The sequence below is a fragment of the Propithecus coquereli genome, unplaced genomic scaffold (genome assembly GCF_000956105.1).
Source record: "Propithecus coquereli isolate 6110/MARCELLA unplaced genomic scaffold, Pcoq_1.0 Scaffold117, whole genome shotgun sequence".
NCBI classification, from domain to species: domain Eukaryota; kingdom Metazoa; phylum Chordata; class Mammalia; order Primates; family Indriidae; genus Propithecus; species Propithecus coquereli.
Genome location: NW_012135747.1, coordinates 346,103 through 362,113, shown reverse-complemented (window position 1 = coordinate 362,113; position 16,011 = coordinate 346,103). Strand labels below are relative to the sequence as shown.

At 49.9% G+C, this 16,011-nt stretch overlaps 1 protein-coding gene across 1 annotated transcript in view; it reads right to left on the bottom strand.

Annotated features, from left to right (window-relative positions):
- NPFFR1 (neuropeptide FF receptor 1) overlaps positions 1 to 15,341 on the bottom strand; it is a 23,645-nt gene extending 8,304 nt beyond the window's left edge. The window contains exons 1-3 of the mRNA XM_012658431.1: positions 15,018 to 15,341; positions 8,407 to 8,464; positions 1,119 to 1,433 (exon numbers count right to left, since the gene is read on the bottom strand). Of these exons, the coding sequence (XP_012513885.1) occupies positions 1,119 to 1,433; positions 8,407 to 8,464; positions 15,018 to 15,341 (697 nt within the window). The remainder of the gene's footprint in view (positions 1 to 1,118; positions 1,434 to 8,406; positions 8,465 to 15,017) is intronic.
- Positions 15,342 to 16,011: the final 670 nt, after the last annotated feature.

Below are 16,011 nucleotides of genomic sequence, written 5' to 3'. Positions count from 1 at the left end.
TGTGTGTGTGTTTATGTGCACACATGCATGTGTGTGCCTCTCTGCACATGTGTGCGTAAGTACACGTGTGTGTGCTTTAGGAAGGAGAAGGATGCGCAGTTTATGTTCAGTAGCGCTGGAGGAGTCTGAGACTCAGCAGAGAGTAAATGTTCCACCAGGCAGAGCCAGTACTGCCAAGGGGTGCTGCCTCTGTCCTAGCTTCACTTCCTGGGTCCTGGAACCTACAGGGACACAGGCTGTGGCTGCTCTGCCCCAAGTCAGTCCCAATGGGGCTGTCCAGGCCCTGGATTCTGAGCTCCAGGCAGCTGCTGGGAGCTCTGAGCTCAGAATCTGCAGGCTCAGACCTCTATGGGTCTCCAGAGTTCTGAAAACCAGCCCCTCCCCACCTGGAGGCTCAGGTCAGAGGAACCCTGATCCTGCAAGAAAGGCCAATTCCATGTGAGAGAGGTGACAGTGGTGGCATTCTGACATCTGCAGGACGCACAGGCGGCATTTAGAGGTCAGGTGGTCTTGCTCTGCTAGAATACCTTCTACCAAATCCCTCCTGAGTGGCCGGCCAGTCCCTATTTAGATACTCCCAGTGACAGGGAGCTCATTACCTACAGGACAGCGCTCTCTTCTGTGGGAGAACAGCTCAAATGAGTAGATTTTTAGGTTCTTATTCAGAGGAAACCTGCTTCCCTGCCACGGGTTCTGGTTCTGTCCATGGGAGAGTGAGACCGACTGGTACAGAAGAGTAATTAGAAATAGGTGCGGGACTGTGGGCCTGGACACTTCCTAGCTGTGTAACTATGGACCACTCTGAGCAGGTTTCCTCATCCATGAAATGGGGATAATAAAAAAGCCTACTTCCCGGGATTGTTGTTAGGGTTAATTGACATAATGTATGACGGGTATACAACAGAATGCCTGGCACAGTGAAAATGGGCTATCGCTGTATCTGTTACTCCTAGTCTAATCCCTCGGCCATCAGTCTGTCTAGAGAGTTTGAGACAATGGCATCTTGGCCAAGAAGCCAGCCCAGCAATGACTTCCATCTTCCAAGCTTCCATTTCAGGCCTTAGCTGAGGAGTGGAAGTGGGGGTGGGGCGCCCCTGCAGCCCACTGCCCACACTCACCAGTGATGAGGTTGTCCACGAGGGTGGTGGGCATGCAGAAGATGCCCACCAGCAGGTCGCTGACGGCCAGGTTGAGGATGAACATGTTGGTGACTGTGCGCATGTGCCGGTTCTTGAGCACGATGAAGCAAACCAGGGCGTTGCCCACCATGCAGAGGAGGAAGATGAGTGCGTAGGCCACGATGAACATGGCCGCCACAGGGGAGGAGTGCTGGTAGTAGGAGGAGAAGGTGAGGTTCACAGCCGGGGCGGCCTCAGTGTCGCTCCCATTCTGACTCGGGGGCCAGCTGCCGTTGGGAGGCTGGGAGGGCTCCGCTAGGACCAAAAGAGCATATGGGTCAGGACCCTGGGCCAAGAAGAGATGACTGACTTCTCACCACTGGTGAGACCGTTCCTGTGCCAAACGCTGACCACGCACTGATCCAAGACTTTCTGCCCACAACCACTCAAGCCCTGATCTCTTACCTCACACCCCATCTTGTCCATGACTCATTCCCCAATGTTGGTGGTTCTCCATTAACCACACACCACCCCCCATCGAGGCTCCATCCTTCTCGGCCCTGCTCTGTGCCCCAGAGGCTGCCCTCTGAGAACTGCGTGACCCAGCTTCCCTTGCCCTCCGGCCCCTGGCTGAGTTCAGCCAATGGGAGGCATGGAAGGAGACGGCAGGGCAGGAGAGAGGGGTCTGGGTATTTGTCTGCTGACTCCCTCCCTGCCTGCCCAATTCTGCCAGCACCTGTTTTTTTCTGTGGCCACCACTCGCTCCCATTGGGTGACTCCTCCTCCACGGCTATAGCCCTTGCCAGGCTGCAGTAGTGCTGCTCCTTCTCCTTGCACCCACAGGCCTGCAGGTGGTAACAGCTTCCTGTGGTTGCTAGTCCCTGGGTGCTCCCGCACTTCTTGCTAGATCTCTCACCCCTCATCTCAACTCTGTAAAGCTTTCCATTAAACTCTCTTCATTTAAACCCTTTCTGAGTGCACCGCCTGTTTTCTTCTGGGATCCTGCTGTTACACCCTCAAAATCTTTGGCGCCCCTCCTCCTCATCTCCTTTACGGAATTTGGTCGGGAAAGGCCAGAAGGCAGTAGAGAAAGGGAGGGTGAGAGGGGAATGTGGACCAGGGCCGGGGAGCAAAGGCACAGCGCATTCACCAGAACATCCAAAGCCAAGGCTGCAGCCCATCCTTCTTGGCCTCTCGTCTTCGTGATCAGCTGCTCCCTCTGGGCAGCACTGAACAAAGCATTTTCATATCTAATATTTTATTCAACTTTCCGAGCCACCCATGATGTAAGCAGTCAGGTATTAGCCTCATTTGAAATGGGGACCAGAAGGTTTCCGTAACTTGCTCGAGGTCCTACAACCGCTATGCAGCGGAGTCGGCCCTGCTCTGTGTGTCTCTGAATCGGGACCAGCTTTAGTGTTTTGAAGGGAGGGCTCAGTGTCCAACCACATCTCTTCTGGGAAGTCATTAGTTGGGGTGACTCATGATGTTGTCTCATAAACTCTCCTCCTGCCTACCTCTGGGACTGAACGTGGCCTGTCCCAGGGGATGAAGAGTCTCTCGGGGGGGGGTCTTTCTGTTGTACCAGAGCTCAGCCACTGGCCTGGAGGCTTGGGATCTGGAGGCTAGAGAACCCTGGGGGGAGCAGGGCTGATGAGCTGGCACCACCTGGTGCAGCAGCGGACACTCTGTGGGGGGCAGAGGGGCTGCCAGGGGAGGTGGAGACGCAGAAACTTCCTGTGCCTAGTGAGAGGAGATGACACTCCCCTGCTGAGGCCTTCCAAGGGCTTCCAATCGCACTCAAACGTCTTTATTTTAATATGGCAGGTGTCAAACATGTATAAGAGAGAATATCATAGTGAACCTATATGAGTATAACGTTTAGCGAACCGTTAATAGAGAGAATAGTACAAAGAAGCCCCACATATACATCGTGTACTTTCAACAATTATCAACTCAAGGCACGGAGTTGTTTCATCCATACCCCCACCCCTCTTTGCATTATTTTGAAGCAAATACTAGACATTACTTCCTTTCATCCACAAAAATTTCAGTTTGTATCTCTAAAAAATAAGGACTCCAAAACAACAAATCAAAAAACTGTGATCGTGTCATCATCGAACCAAACAAAATCAACAATTATGTCATAATATTATCAAATATCTAGCATCCAGCATTCAAAATTCTGTTTCATAATTTTTTAAGGAGTTGGTTTGTTTAAATGAGAATCCAAACAAAATTCCCATTTCTATTAACTCTTATGATACAGCAAACCACCCCAAAATACAGCAGCGTGGCACCATGGCCTGGCAATCTAGGTCATGCTTCTGCAGGTCTCTCTTGGGATCACTTTTGCAGCTGCCGTCATCTGCTGGCTCGCCCGGGCTGGAAGGTCCAGGATGCCCCACCCATGGCTGGTGATTAGCACTGGCGACTGGCTGGGGTGTCTCAGTTTTCTCTCGTGTGGCCTCTCATCCTCTAGGAGACTAGACTGGGCTTCTTCAGAGACTGGTGGTCTCAAGTTTCCAAGAGAGCAAAGGCAGAAGCCACAGCCTTCTTAAGACCTGAGCTCTGGAATTTTCACAGCTTCACTTCTGCCACATTCTATGGCCAAAGCAAGTTGCAGGGACAGCCTGGATCCAAGCCAGTGGAGAAATAGTTTCACGTTTTGATAGGAAGAACAGCAACATGACATTGCAAAAGGGGTGTGGACGTAGAAGTGTGATTCATTACGGTCCATTATTATAAAATCTACCTCCATACCAATATTGCACTTGGTGGGCGTGGCTCTCAGTTTTCGTAGTTTACAGATTCCCCCACCGTCTCTTTCCCCTCTGCAGTCTATTGTCACATAGACTGGATCATTGGTCTGCAGAGTTTCCTGCAGACTGGATTTTGCTGATTGCTCCTTCATGATGTCCTTTTACACGTTCTGCTCTCTGTCCCCTGTAGTTAGATCTAGAGGCTGGATCAGATTCTGTCTGGTGGTCTCTCTCTTTGCGGTGCTAAGACTGATCAGTGGGCTCAGGTGATGTCAGCCTGATCCTCCGCTGTCATGATCCCCATCAGCTTTTGACCTAATTTTTTCAGCAGCCACTAATGATCATTGCCCTAGACCCCTCATTGCGTTTTAAATACAATCCATGCTTTTCCCCATGGCCTGCAAAACGCTGCATGGTCTCGTCCCTGTTAAAATCTCTCTGGCCTCATCCAGTGCTACTCTCCCCTTTGCCCATCACGCTCTGGCCACTTTGCCATCCTCTTGGCTCTTGCTTCTTTCAACCCCAGGGCCTTTGCTCTCCCCCTCCTTTAGCTCTCAGTGTACTGTGGTCTTCCCATAGAAGCCCAACCTGATTACTACCTATATAGTAGGTGCCTCACTATTATCTCTCACAGCATCCTGTTTATGTTCTTTAATCTGTCAATATTTTATTTGTTTCCAAGTTTATTGTCTTTTTCCCCACGCTTGAAAGTGAGCTCCCAGAGAGCGGGGGCCTTGTCTTCCCTGTCTTATTGGGGGCAGTGTCCCCAGCATCTTGTCAGTGCCTGTCCAAAGTAAACGGCTCAACAATCAGTGGTTATGGAATGAATAAATATTTGTAGGAAGGAGAAAAGGAAGGAAGGCGGATCCTGACACCAGGTGACAGGTCCAGCTCCACGGAGGCAGTGCTGCTGCTGGAAGGCCTTCCCAGGCCCCTCCGGAAGAACACCCAAAGGACGCTTCACTCATTACAGTGCCTGGAGGGAGACTTCCCAGGCAGCTGAGCCTCAAAATCAACTCTGAGTCAGCTCCCATGTCTGGGGGAATCTGTGGGTGTGGATGGGCAGAGGAAATTTCCAGAACCTTTCAGGCTAGACTCCAGTCTGTTTTCCCTACTGCCCTTCACTTGGCCCTCAAGTGAGTTCATATTCCAAAGCCTGTCACTGGGAAGTGTCTGGGAGTGACCCTGCCCATTTCAAGAGCCTCAGCTGAGCCTGAGCATCCGGCTCTAGGCTTAGCCCAGGTTTCAGCACTACACACGAATCCTTTCTGGAGGAGGAAAACTTCGTATCCCTGGCAATTCCCCCGGACTGGAAGCAGGCCGTCCTCCCACCACCCATGGGCTCCATGCCAACAGCCAGAGACTCACTGACACCTTAGACTTGCCCTTTCTGGTATCTGCCAGGTGCCCTTGCGGTTACATCCTGTGAAATTTCCATCTGCTGAACCCAATGAAGCCATTCCCCTCCTGGGGGAGCCTCCCGGAGGTCTTCGGATGTAACAATGGTTGTCTCCAGGGTGCTCTGAGGATCTCAGAGATCAAGCTCTGGGCCACGAAAAGCCCGGGGCGGGAGAGAAGATGGGGGTGCAGTGGTTCTCCAAGTGGGGTCCTTGACCAGAAGCATCAGCATCCCCTGGAACTTGTTAGAAACAGAAATTCTTGGGCCTCCTCCCTGACCTTGGGAACCAGAAACCCGAGGGGGCTGTGGCCAGCTCTCTCTGTTTTAAATTTTAAAGCACGCTCCAGATGATTCCTGGGCACACTCCAGTTTCAGAACCGCAGAACTAAAGGACTTGCCCCAAAGACCTGGGCATAAGGCGCGGCCTGGCAAGTCCCAGCCGTCCTTCCCGCCTCCTCGCCTCTGTGGGAACTCGGTTTTCTCATCTTTGAAACAGAAACACAAATATTTCCTGGGTAGGGTAGGTCACGTCGTCTCTCTGGAAACCAGACTCCTCGTTGGTAAAATGGAGCCGCGTTAGCACCGACCGAGGAGGGGTGTGGCGAGGTTGGGGGACGGTGTGTCCAAGGCACTCTGCGGGAGTCCGTGTAGCAGCAGCAGCACCGACAGTGTGAAATTGCACAATGGCTGTGAGCGTGACAGTTTATAATACTCTTAGTTTGGGCCCCCGCACAAGCCTGAAAGACGTGTGAGAGAGAACACAACCCCACGAGGAACGCGCTTAGCCAGCATGGGTCTGGGCGTTTCCCTGCCTCGCAGGCCTCCCGCTAAGAGCTTCGTCGACCGCGCCACCTGCTGGTTCGTTCTGGTAAGACACGGGAGCGCGGCCACTTCCCGAGCGCCCACCGGGACACGGGCCTGCATCTGAAGAGCACTGCAGGAGCGCTGCCAGGTGCACAAAGCACAAAGCAGGACAAATGGCTATGAACCACACGAAACAAAAAGTCCAAGTTCATGTCTAACCTAAGAAATGCAATTTTAAAAGAACGTCGGGGTAATTTTTTCATCAATCAGATTGGCAAAGATGCTGGGTGAGCCAAAACCCTGGGTGCCCACTACTCCCCACAAGTGTGTGTCAAACATCCGAGTGCTCTTTTTAGGAGGGGATCCAACGCTTTTGAAGACTTTTCCCTTGGGGAGTCAGGCCTCCTCCTTGCATGCAGCTTTTGAGGGACTGTCAATCAGGTGTCTGCACCCACCCCTGGCCAAAGGACAGCCAATCAGACCTCTTCTGCTTTGAATTCGCCTCTGGGTCCTAGTAAGGTGGAGGGGGCGCAGCTTTTCCTTCCTTTTGACGACCTGCCCACACCCTTCCAATAGACCCCCATTGTTGGTTAAGTTAGCAGCACCAGTTTCTGTTGCTTGTAACCGTAAAGTTAATCATCCTAGGAGCCTGCAGAGTCCGTGTTCAGAACCCCAGGGACAGTGGAAAGGGTAGGGTTGGGCAGGGGTAGCACCACAGACCCTCAAGCTTTCTGCTCACCAGTACACATGCTGCCTCTTAACAGGCCATGTGATCTTGCGCAGGGACCGTGCTGTTGCGGAGAGGGAAGGATACTGACCTAGGAATCAGGAAGCCTGGCCTTGAGAGTTGGCCCAGTGATGGTCACTCACTACATATAAGAGGGGCTGTGGGGTGGGCCAGTTGGTTTGAAATAGAAGCTTGGGAACTTGTCTTAAAGCTACTTCATACAGTTTGAAAAGAGAGGTATATTTGGTTTGGGGTGGCTTGGGAACCCATGATAGAGGACCCTAAGCCCCATGCCACCTCTTGGTACTCCCCTGTGAACTGGGGAGATCTACTTCATCCTTGAGTCCTCCTTGGCTTTCAAATGTAGATGACCAGGGCTTCTTGCCTCTTCCCACCCCATGGGGTTGTCACCAGGCTCACAGAGATATCAGAGTAAATTACAAAGGGCTCCAAAGCCCTGCAGGCTCCTTCTTGACTGCGTTAGCTATCTTCCAGGCAGCTGTGGGGGACCAAGGGGTCACAATGAGGTTCCAGTTCCCAGTTCCCTTGGGTTTGTTCTCAAGGAAGCAAGCCTGGGCGAAGCCTTTGTTAGCACTGCTCAGGACCATGAAAAGTAGATGTGCAGGGAGATCTACGAGGAAGGAGGCTTTCTGAGACCTGCAGCCTCCTACTGCTCCTCCTGCAGGCTGAGCCAAAGCCCACCCCATCTCAGGCGCCCACCACAGCAACATGGATTTTGCAAGCCTGGCCCCTTCTGGGTGAGTAAGAACAGGCAGACCTTCCAAGAATAATTTGGATTGGCAAAGGCCAAAAATTTGAGGGCAGAATTCCTGGGGCAGCCAACAGCAGCCCCCAAACAAGCCCCTTTTTATACTTTCCCTTCTTCTACTCTGAGGCCTTTTTATTTCTCCTTGTTTCCTCTTGGGGCTCTCTGGTTTTACCCATCAAAACCTGTATTCAGGAAAGTTTCTGATATAAGTCATTTACCTCTCAGTGAAAACTGAACTACCTTTATCACACATTAAGCCTCTACTCTGAGTCCTCTTAAAGGAATTCCAGGCCTTAAAAAGAGAGGGTAGAAGAGGCTTAAGGGGGAAGGGAAGAATTAAGGAAAGGGATTAAGGGATTTTACTCTTTCTTGCTTTTAGTAAGGCTAAACATATGCCCTGAAGCTCCCTTTCTAGATTCTATGGCTGTCTGCTCCCTCAGGGTCTGCCTGTTTAGTGTACCTGCAGTGCTGGTCACATTTCACTTCCTGTTTCATCTGAACAGAGTTTCTTTACCTCCCACTAAGCCAGAAACACTTTAGGGGCAGAAGCCATGCCTAGTTCAGCTTGAAATATTTCCCACCATCTGGCACAGGGCCTAGAATATATAGACAATTAATGAATGTTGACAACTAATTTTGATACTAAAGGCTATGAATTTTCCTCTAAGCACTACTTTACCTGTATCCCATAGGCTTTGATAGATACCGTTTCCATTATTGTTGAAATATATTTCATACAACATCAAGCTATCTTTGACAAGGAAAGGAGAATTATTTTCATTTCACAGGAAAATCAAAATTCAAAGCTCAAAGACAAAGATGCTTACTCTCAGAATATAGGGTGCAGTAGTGGTGGATCTCCAGGTTTTGCTTGACTCCAGGATTCTGGGTCCATCAAATAAGACAGGAGACCTGGTCTGAGTTTGAGCCCCCAGGCTGGCTCTGCCACCTCCAACCATTTTCTCATCCTCTCTGGGTATCATGAGGTCACCTGTAAAGACCTCCAGTGTCCATTAGCAGCAACTAGGGACCCTTGGTTTGGGGGAGACCTTGTCTCCCTGAGGCTCCAGCCACAAGGCTGACATCATGAATATTGTATGTATCACTAAAATCTTGCCTGAAGAAGCAGGCACACAGTGGGCAGAGGCTGAACCAGGGTTGCCCTGGGCTCAACTGAGGAGTAATGGACGAGGACACCTAACCCCTTTGAGATTCATTCCTCCTCCACCCAATACTTCCCAACAAGGCTTCACCACCCAGAGTCCCAGTGTGTTTGTCACAAGTTACTTATGTTCTCTCTCTCCCCATCCCAAGAAGGATTTTCTTTTAGAAAAGATTCTGATGAACTTGTTCACATGGATGAGGAAATGACTCATAACAAAGTGCTGTGTCTCTTTTGGGTGTTTTCATTTCCAAAGGAGTCAGACTTTAGGTCAAAAACAGCAAAGCTCTAATGATACAATTTCAATTATTAATGAGAGAGTAGCAAAAAGCTTTTGAGAAAGAGAGACTGAAGTTAATTATTTTATATTTTTATTTTAAATAGATCTGGTACAAATTAGTGATGTTATCAATTCTATTCACTGTGCCTTGGTTTTCTCATTTGTAAAATCAGAGTTGAGCAGCTGCTTATGCAAGCCTCTCCTGGCTCTAATAGCCTGGGTTTTTTGCAACAGAATGGACCACACAATGATTGGAGCAGAAATACTCATTGTAAGTATAGCTCCTCACTCACTGCTGGAAGCAGGACAGACTGCCTTCGGATAGACCATGCCCCAGTGAGAACCAGACCTGCACGTACCTGGCCTCTGCCTCCCAAGCAGCAGCTGAGACCCCTCCCATTCCTCACTCCTAGCAAGACAGGAACGTGCTAAAGGTCTTCAGGACAAGGATGGGTAGCTGGACTCCATGGAGGCTGCGTCCCCACAGTATTCCCAGAATCTAGGCCATTTGTGCAGAAAGAACAAGCAGACATATCTATAAGCTGTGCCTCCTGGGCCTCAGTTTTATTATCTGTTAAATGGGGGTGATGCTGTTTGCCTGCCCACCTCCCAGGCTGGTTGGGTGGCTCCAGCGTGATGAAATGCTTTGTGACAAAGGACAGGCACAGCGACTCTGGCAGCACCATTTCCAAGGTGCATGGAAAAGCAGCACCCACCTGGACCTCCAAGATGCTACCGTGTCTTGTGCTGGAGAGACTGCAGCTGACTTGCTCCTCTCTCCTCTCTTTCCAGTGACTTCCTTCCCCTGTATAGCCACTTCCTCATCGGTATGCCCACCTCCAGCCAGTGTGGACATACATGCTCCCAGCCTACGGCGTCTCAGCCACGGAGCTCCCAGGCTGGGTTGACAGCTGTGGAGGCCACCAGGGGCTCCCAGGAAGCCACTAGACTGGGGTCGGGCTGGGATTGGGATGAGGAGTGGATCTGATTTGCTGTCCTTCTGCTGACTTGTCCCCCAGCATAACATCACAGTCAAGGCCCAGTGGGGAAGGCGAATGGTGTTCCTGCCCCGCTGGACCTGTCAGTTCTGTAGGGGGGCTTGGCAGACTGCAGTGTCTCTCTCTAGGTGTTGGGAAAGGGCTTCTGGGCCCTCAAAGATTCCCCCGACCGCAGGCCATAGTTTTGGTCCAGCCACCCAAGAATTTCCCCTTCTGCCCCCCCAGTCAGTAATGAGACCTGTCAGCCCCCCTCGCTCAAGCTGGATCATGGGAACCGGTAAGGAGACAGATTCTAGGCCGTCTCTGAGTGATAGAAAGTTCTTCCTGATGTTGAGTTGAATTGCACCCATTGGTCCCATTTCTGCTCCCTGGAGCCAAATAGAACAAGAGTGAGCCCCTGTCCCCAGAATCACCCCCTCTCCCTGCCTTTTTCTCACCTCAGCATCCCAGGGTATCCAGCGAGAGGGGCTCCAGTCCTATCTCATCATCAGCCCGTTTTGACCCCCCACCCCCCAGTAACTTTCCTTAAGAATACAAGCCAGATCTCCTCTATCTGAAATATATGCCATTGATTTTTTTGGACCTAAATTCAGGAGTTTACATTTTATTTACATTTACATTTCATTTTCTTGGTTTCAATCCAGCATTCCAGTATATGGAGATAACCTTAAATCTTGAATCTGGTAGTGCGATAGCTCCTATCCACAGGTTTGACAAGCGTGTCTCTTGCTTTCCCCCTAGATTATTAATTCGCATCATGTCAGGGGCAGAGTCCTAGGGATCCCTAGGCTGCTGCTACCAAGCCTTTAATGAGACGCCGTGTCAGTCCTCCGCCATCCTTCCCACGGCTCTCCGCCAATGCACGCGGTTTTCATGAGAGATCTTGGCAGCATCCTGCTGAACTGTTGTAATTCATCTTTTTTCCTCTCAGAAACCCAGTGTAAAGGAGGAAATTTGATAAGTTTAACCTGATTTGTTCTTTTATTTGTTTTGGAAGTATTATTTATTGTAAAACTTACAAGCTTTGTGAATAGCGATGTAAAATCAACAGCTGGATGGAGTTACAGAATCATCTACCAACCAGTCCTATCTGATGAACAATTGTTCCAAATGCATTGATTTGATTTTTATCTTTTATTCTTTTGGGATTTAAAAAAGAGTTTTTTAATTTTCTATTGTAAAGGGATGATTTGTAATTGTATACATTTATGACATACAATGTTATCATTTATGAATACAATGTGGAATAATTAAATCAAGCTAGCCAACATATCCATCACCTCAAATACTTAATATTTTTGTGGTGAGAACATCTGACATTTACTGTGTTAGCTATTTTGAAATGTACAGTACTCTATTATTTACTAAACTATATTTGCCATGCTGTGCAATAGAACACACACACAAGAAGAAAGAACACAAGAAAAGAAAACATATTCTCTGGCCATCATCTCCCCATTACTCCTCCCGCCCAGCCTCTGTAACTACCATTCACTGTCTGCTTCTGTGGGTTTGATTGTTAGAGATTCCACATAATGTCAGAACATGCTGCATCGCCTCTCTGTGCCTGGCTTATTTCACTTAGCATAATGTTCTCCAATTCTGTCCATGTTGTTGCAGATAACAGAATTCTGGTTGTTTTTTTAAGGCTGAATAGTATTCCACTGGGCACACAAACCACGTGTTCTTTATCCCTTCATCGGCTGATGGACACTTAGCTTGACTCCATAACTTGGCTCTTGTGGATAATGCCTCAGTGAATATGGGGGTGCAGACATCTCTTCAAGAAACTAATTTCAAATTTTGGGGTAAGTGGAATTGCTAGATCATATGGTCCTTCTATTTTTAGGTTTTTGAGGAACCTCCAAACCATTTTCTATGATGGCTATACTCATTTAAATTCCCACCAATAGTGTACAAGGATTCCCTCTTCTCCGTATCCTTGCCAACACTTATCTTTCATCTTTTTGATAAAAGCCATTATGGCAGGTGTGAGATAATGTCTCATTGTGGTTTTAATTTGCATTTCCCTAATGATTAGTGATGCTGAGCATTTTTTCCTATATCTGTTGGCTATTTGTATGTCTTCTTTTGAGAAATGTCTATTCAGGTCCCTTGCCCATTTTTTTTTTTGAGACAGAGTCTCACTGTGTTGCCCGGGCTAGAGTGCCATGGCGTCATCCTAGCTCACAGCAACCTCAAACTCCTGGGCTCAAGCGATCCTTCTGCCTCAGCCTCCTTAGTAGCTGGGACTGCAGGCATGCGCCACCATGCCCGGCTAATTTTTTCTATATATTTTTAGTTGTCCGATTAATTTCTTACTATTTTTAGTAGAGACGGGGTCTCGCTCTTGCTCAGGCTGGTTTCGAACTCCTGAGCCCAAACAATCTGCCCGCCTCGGCCTCCTAGAGAGCTAGGATTACAGGCGTGAGCCACCGTGCCTGGCCCCCTTGCCCATTTTTAAATTGGGTTTTTTGTTTTCTTGCTATTGAGTTGTTTGAACACCTTGATTTATTCTTAGTGAGTATTAACATACGCTCCTAATGAATACTACATTATTTGTTTCTTTCTGAAGACTCTTTTTTGTTTTGTTTTTATAAGAAAAGGTGTTATTATAAAACAGTTCTGAGCACTACAAAAGAGAGAGTAAGCAGCACAGAAATCTCACACCCAGAGACAACCCCTGTGGCTGATGTATTTGTCATGCTCCCTGCCTGCCATATGCCCTCGGCCCAAAGATTTCCGCTGGGGTAGACAGTTCCTTGCACTTCCAGAGCCCATCAAGGCTGCACACCCAGCGGTCTCTTGCTTTCCTTTCTCTGGAGCCACAAACAGAAACAACCTAGAACTGCAGGAGTGGAGAAACACTCAACCAGTGGGGAGGGACAAACAGCAGTCAGCGCCGCATCTCATGTGAGGCAAATCTCGGGTTCACGCTGCACTTTTCTCAGAGGGTCCCCAGCAGGATAGAACCCCCCCCCTTGCCCACAGCTAAAACTAGCCCATTAATGCACCCAATTCTTGCTTTCTTTCCCACCCCTATCTCACATTCCTCATTCCCTCATTTCGGCTTCCTGGCATCACCTCCCTAATAATATACTCCCTAAACCCAAGTCCTTGTCTTAGGGTATGCTTTCAGAAGCAGGAGAATCCAAAAATGTTAGTGACCATCTCATTGAGAGATATATATCTCAATGATAAACCCATGTAATTTTGCATAAAGAGGCTCATACTACATATATGTTCAAAAACCTTTTTTATTATTCACTGTGGGCAGTGAACATATTTCCATGCCAATAAATCAAATCCTAAGCACACTTTTTAATGTCTGCACAGCATGCCACTGCAGGTGTGTCTCATCTTTGATTTAATTTGCTTAATCTACGGACATCCAGATGGTTTCAGTCGTGCACTATGCAGGCGTGCAGGTGGCCCCCTTTGAAAAAATTCTGAGATGTGTGATTGCTTTTTTGTTTCCTAAGTGTGCACTGTGTGTTTGATCATTTCTTCTGGAGTTTTCATAGCAGTCAATACTAATCTGAGCAGTTTAGAGGCTTGTAAGAAATCTATCTTTCCTCCCGTTTTGAAAATCAGGACATTTGCCCATCTTCAGTTTCCTAGCACCTCCGTCACTCTCTGTAATTTCCTCTAAGGCAATGATTACATCTGCAAATACCTCCCAGTCCCTGGGATGTCATTTGTTTGGGCTTCAGTGGGCGAGCTCATTGAAGGTGGCTCATCCCTCTTTCTATCATTCGCCTATCTTGGGTCTCAATTTCCTCCCTATGCTCTTTATTTCACAATTTGAAGTAAAATTGCCTGTGCCCCACTCTGCTCGCCCTCGAGCCCCAAGCCTGAGCAGCTTCCTTCTTGTCTTCCTTACTTAGACTCTGAAAGCTCTTTGCTCTGTCTTTGCCAGTTTTCCCCTGCTCTGTTCACTGGAGCGTCAGTGCTTTGCTAACACTATTCTTGCAGACCCTGCCAATCTTCCAGATGCCTCTTGGGGTTATGCATTCCTCCTTGCATCTTTTGTGTGTGTGCTTTTCAAACCCTCGCTCGTTGCAAAGCTACAAGTGCAATCCTCCAAGATTTTCTACAAAACTCCCTCTTCTTTCTTGACAGCGGTGTTTGCAATTATTGGAATTTCAGGGTTTTATTATCTCTTACAGCAGCTTTCTCACACTGGCGTGAATTTGTACGACACATCTTGTCTTATTTTATCCTCACAGATATGCTGTGAGCCAGTTGAACATAAGTTCATCCGTCCAACAGATGGGTAACCAGTGGCACAGCAAGGTTCAGGCACCATCTCAAAGACGCCCAGCAAGCCAGTGGACCAGCCCTCAGCACTCCACTTTCTTAGCCTAAATATAGTTCCCCTTGCCCACAATGGCTGAGATAGGGGTCCGCCCCCCACCCCCATAAGATTGGAGCAAGCAGCCTTATGCCTTTGGCCACTATCCCTTAAAGTCCTGGAGGTTAGGGCCATAGTTCCTCCTTTCCCCAGGGAGAGAAATCTCTGCATGGAGGAGATCTCTAGAATTCCATCGTTCCCACTACCCCCACCCCTTCAAGTAGGCAAAATCGTGACAGTTCCTCTAAAGCTAATAGCCAACTGTCCTTGCCTGGTCTCCAGTGATCCTCTGCTCAGACATCAGGGACTGTGTGGGTGCACATTCCCAGGGCATGGACATAGGGGTACCCCCAGATCTTTCTGTCTCCCTCTCTGTCCCTGTTTCTGTCTCTGTCTCTGTCTCTCTCTCTTCGTCTCTCTCTCACACACACACACTCATAACATGGCCATAGAGACGCCCCCAGGTCTTCCTCTCTCCCTCTCTCAGTGTCTCCCGGTCTCTGTCACACACACGGAGTGTCACAGTGTCTGATTCTGGACAGCCATCGGTGATCAGCTGCCCCAGCCCCTTTCCTCTCCCTTGGCCCGCTGCCCCTGACTCAGTACCCCACCCCGCCGCCATCCCCAGTCCCGGGGTCACTCACCCTCCATGCTGCCCACTCTTGCCGGCTCCGGGACAGTCTCCGGGCCTCTTGGGTGGCAGGGGCGGAGGGGCGGTCTCCCGGCACTTGCTGGCCAGCCAGCGCCCCTGCCTCTGAGCTCCGCGGGTCGGTGCTGCCCCGCAGACTCGGGCGGGGGGTCGTGCGCTCCAGGCCCCAGCCCCTGGCCGGCTCTCTCTGCCTTCGGTCCGAGTCAGCCTCCGGCGGCCGGGCTGAGGCTCCCGCGCAGCGCAGCTGTCCTCTCGCCTCTGCCGCCCGCCCCGCGCCGCCGGCCGGAGGGAGGGAGGGGGCTCCCGGCGCAGTCGTCATGGCACTCGGCACACCTGTGCCCGCCGAGCGAGGGCGCCCTGGCCCGCCTCCCTCCTGGCACTCTCCGCAGGGACGAACACCCCTCCAAAGTAGGGGACACCCCGCCGCACACTGCAGCCCTGGCCGCCACGTCCAGTAAGTCCGTGCCTCACTCCTGTGCCCCACATCCCAGCCTCTGTCCCCACTCCTCATCGTTGCCCAGCCCAGCCTGCCCCCCAGCCCCCCAACCTGGTGTCCAGGCCCCTGGCCTTCCTGAGAAGAGGAAGAGAGGTAGCTGTGAATACACAGGAGGGCCACAGGTCAGCTGTGAGCTCTCCCAGGACAATGGGGCGAGGTGTCTGGTACATGGAATTAACCAGCTCAGGCACTTACCAGATGTTTACCCTTGGGCAAGAGCCTTACCCCAACCTGAGTCTCAGCTTCTGCATCTGTAAAATGGGGTTTGTTTGTTTTGTTTTTGTTTTGTTTTGAGACAAGAGTCTTTGTCTGTTACCTGGGCTATAGTGCAGTGTCCTCATCATAGCTCACAGCAACCTCAAACTCTTGGGCTCAAGCGATCCTCCTGCCTCAGCCTCCAGAGTAGCTGGGACTGCAGGCATGCGCCACCACAGGGCTAATTACTCTATACTTTGTATACACTATGTGTATAATGGTGTTAAGGGGAGTAAAT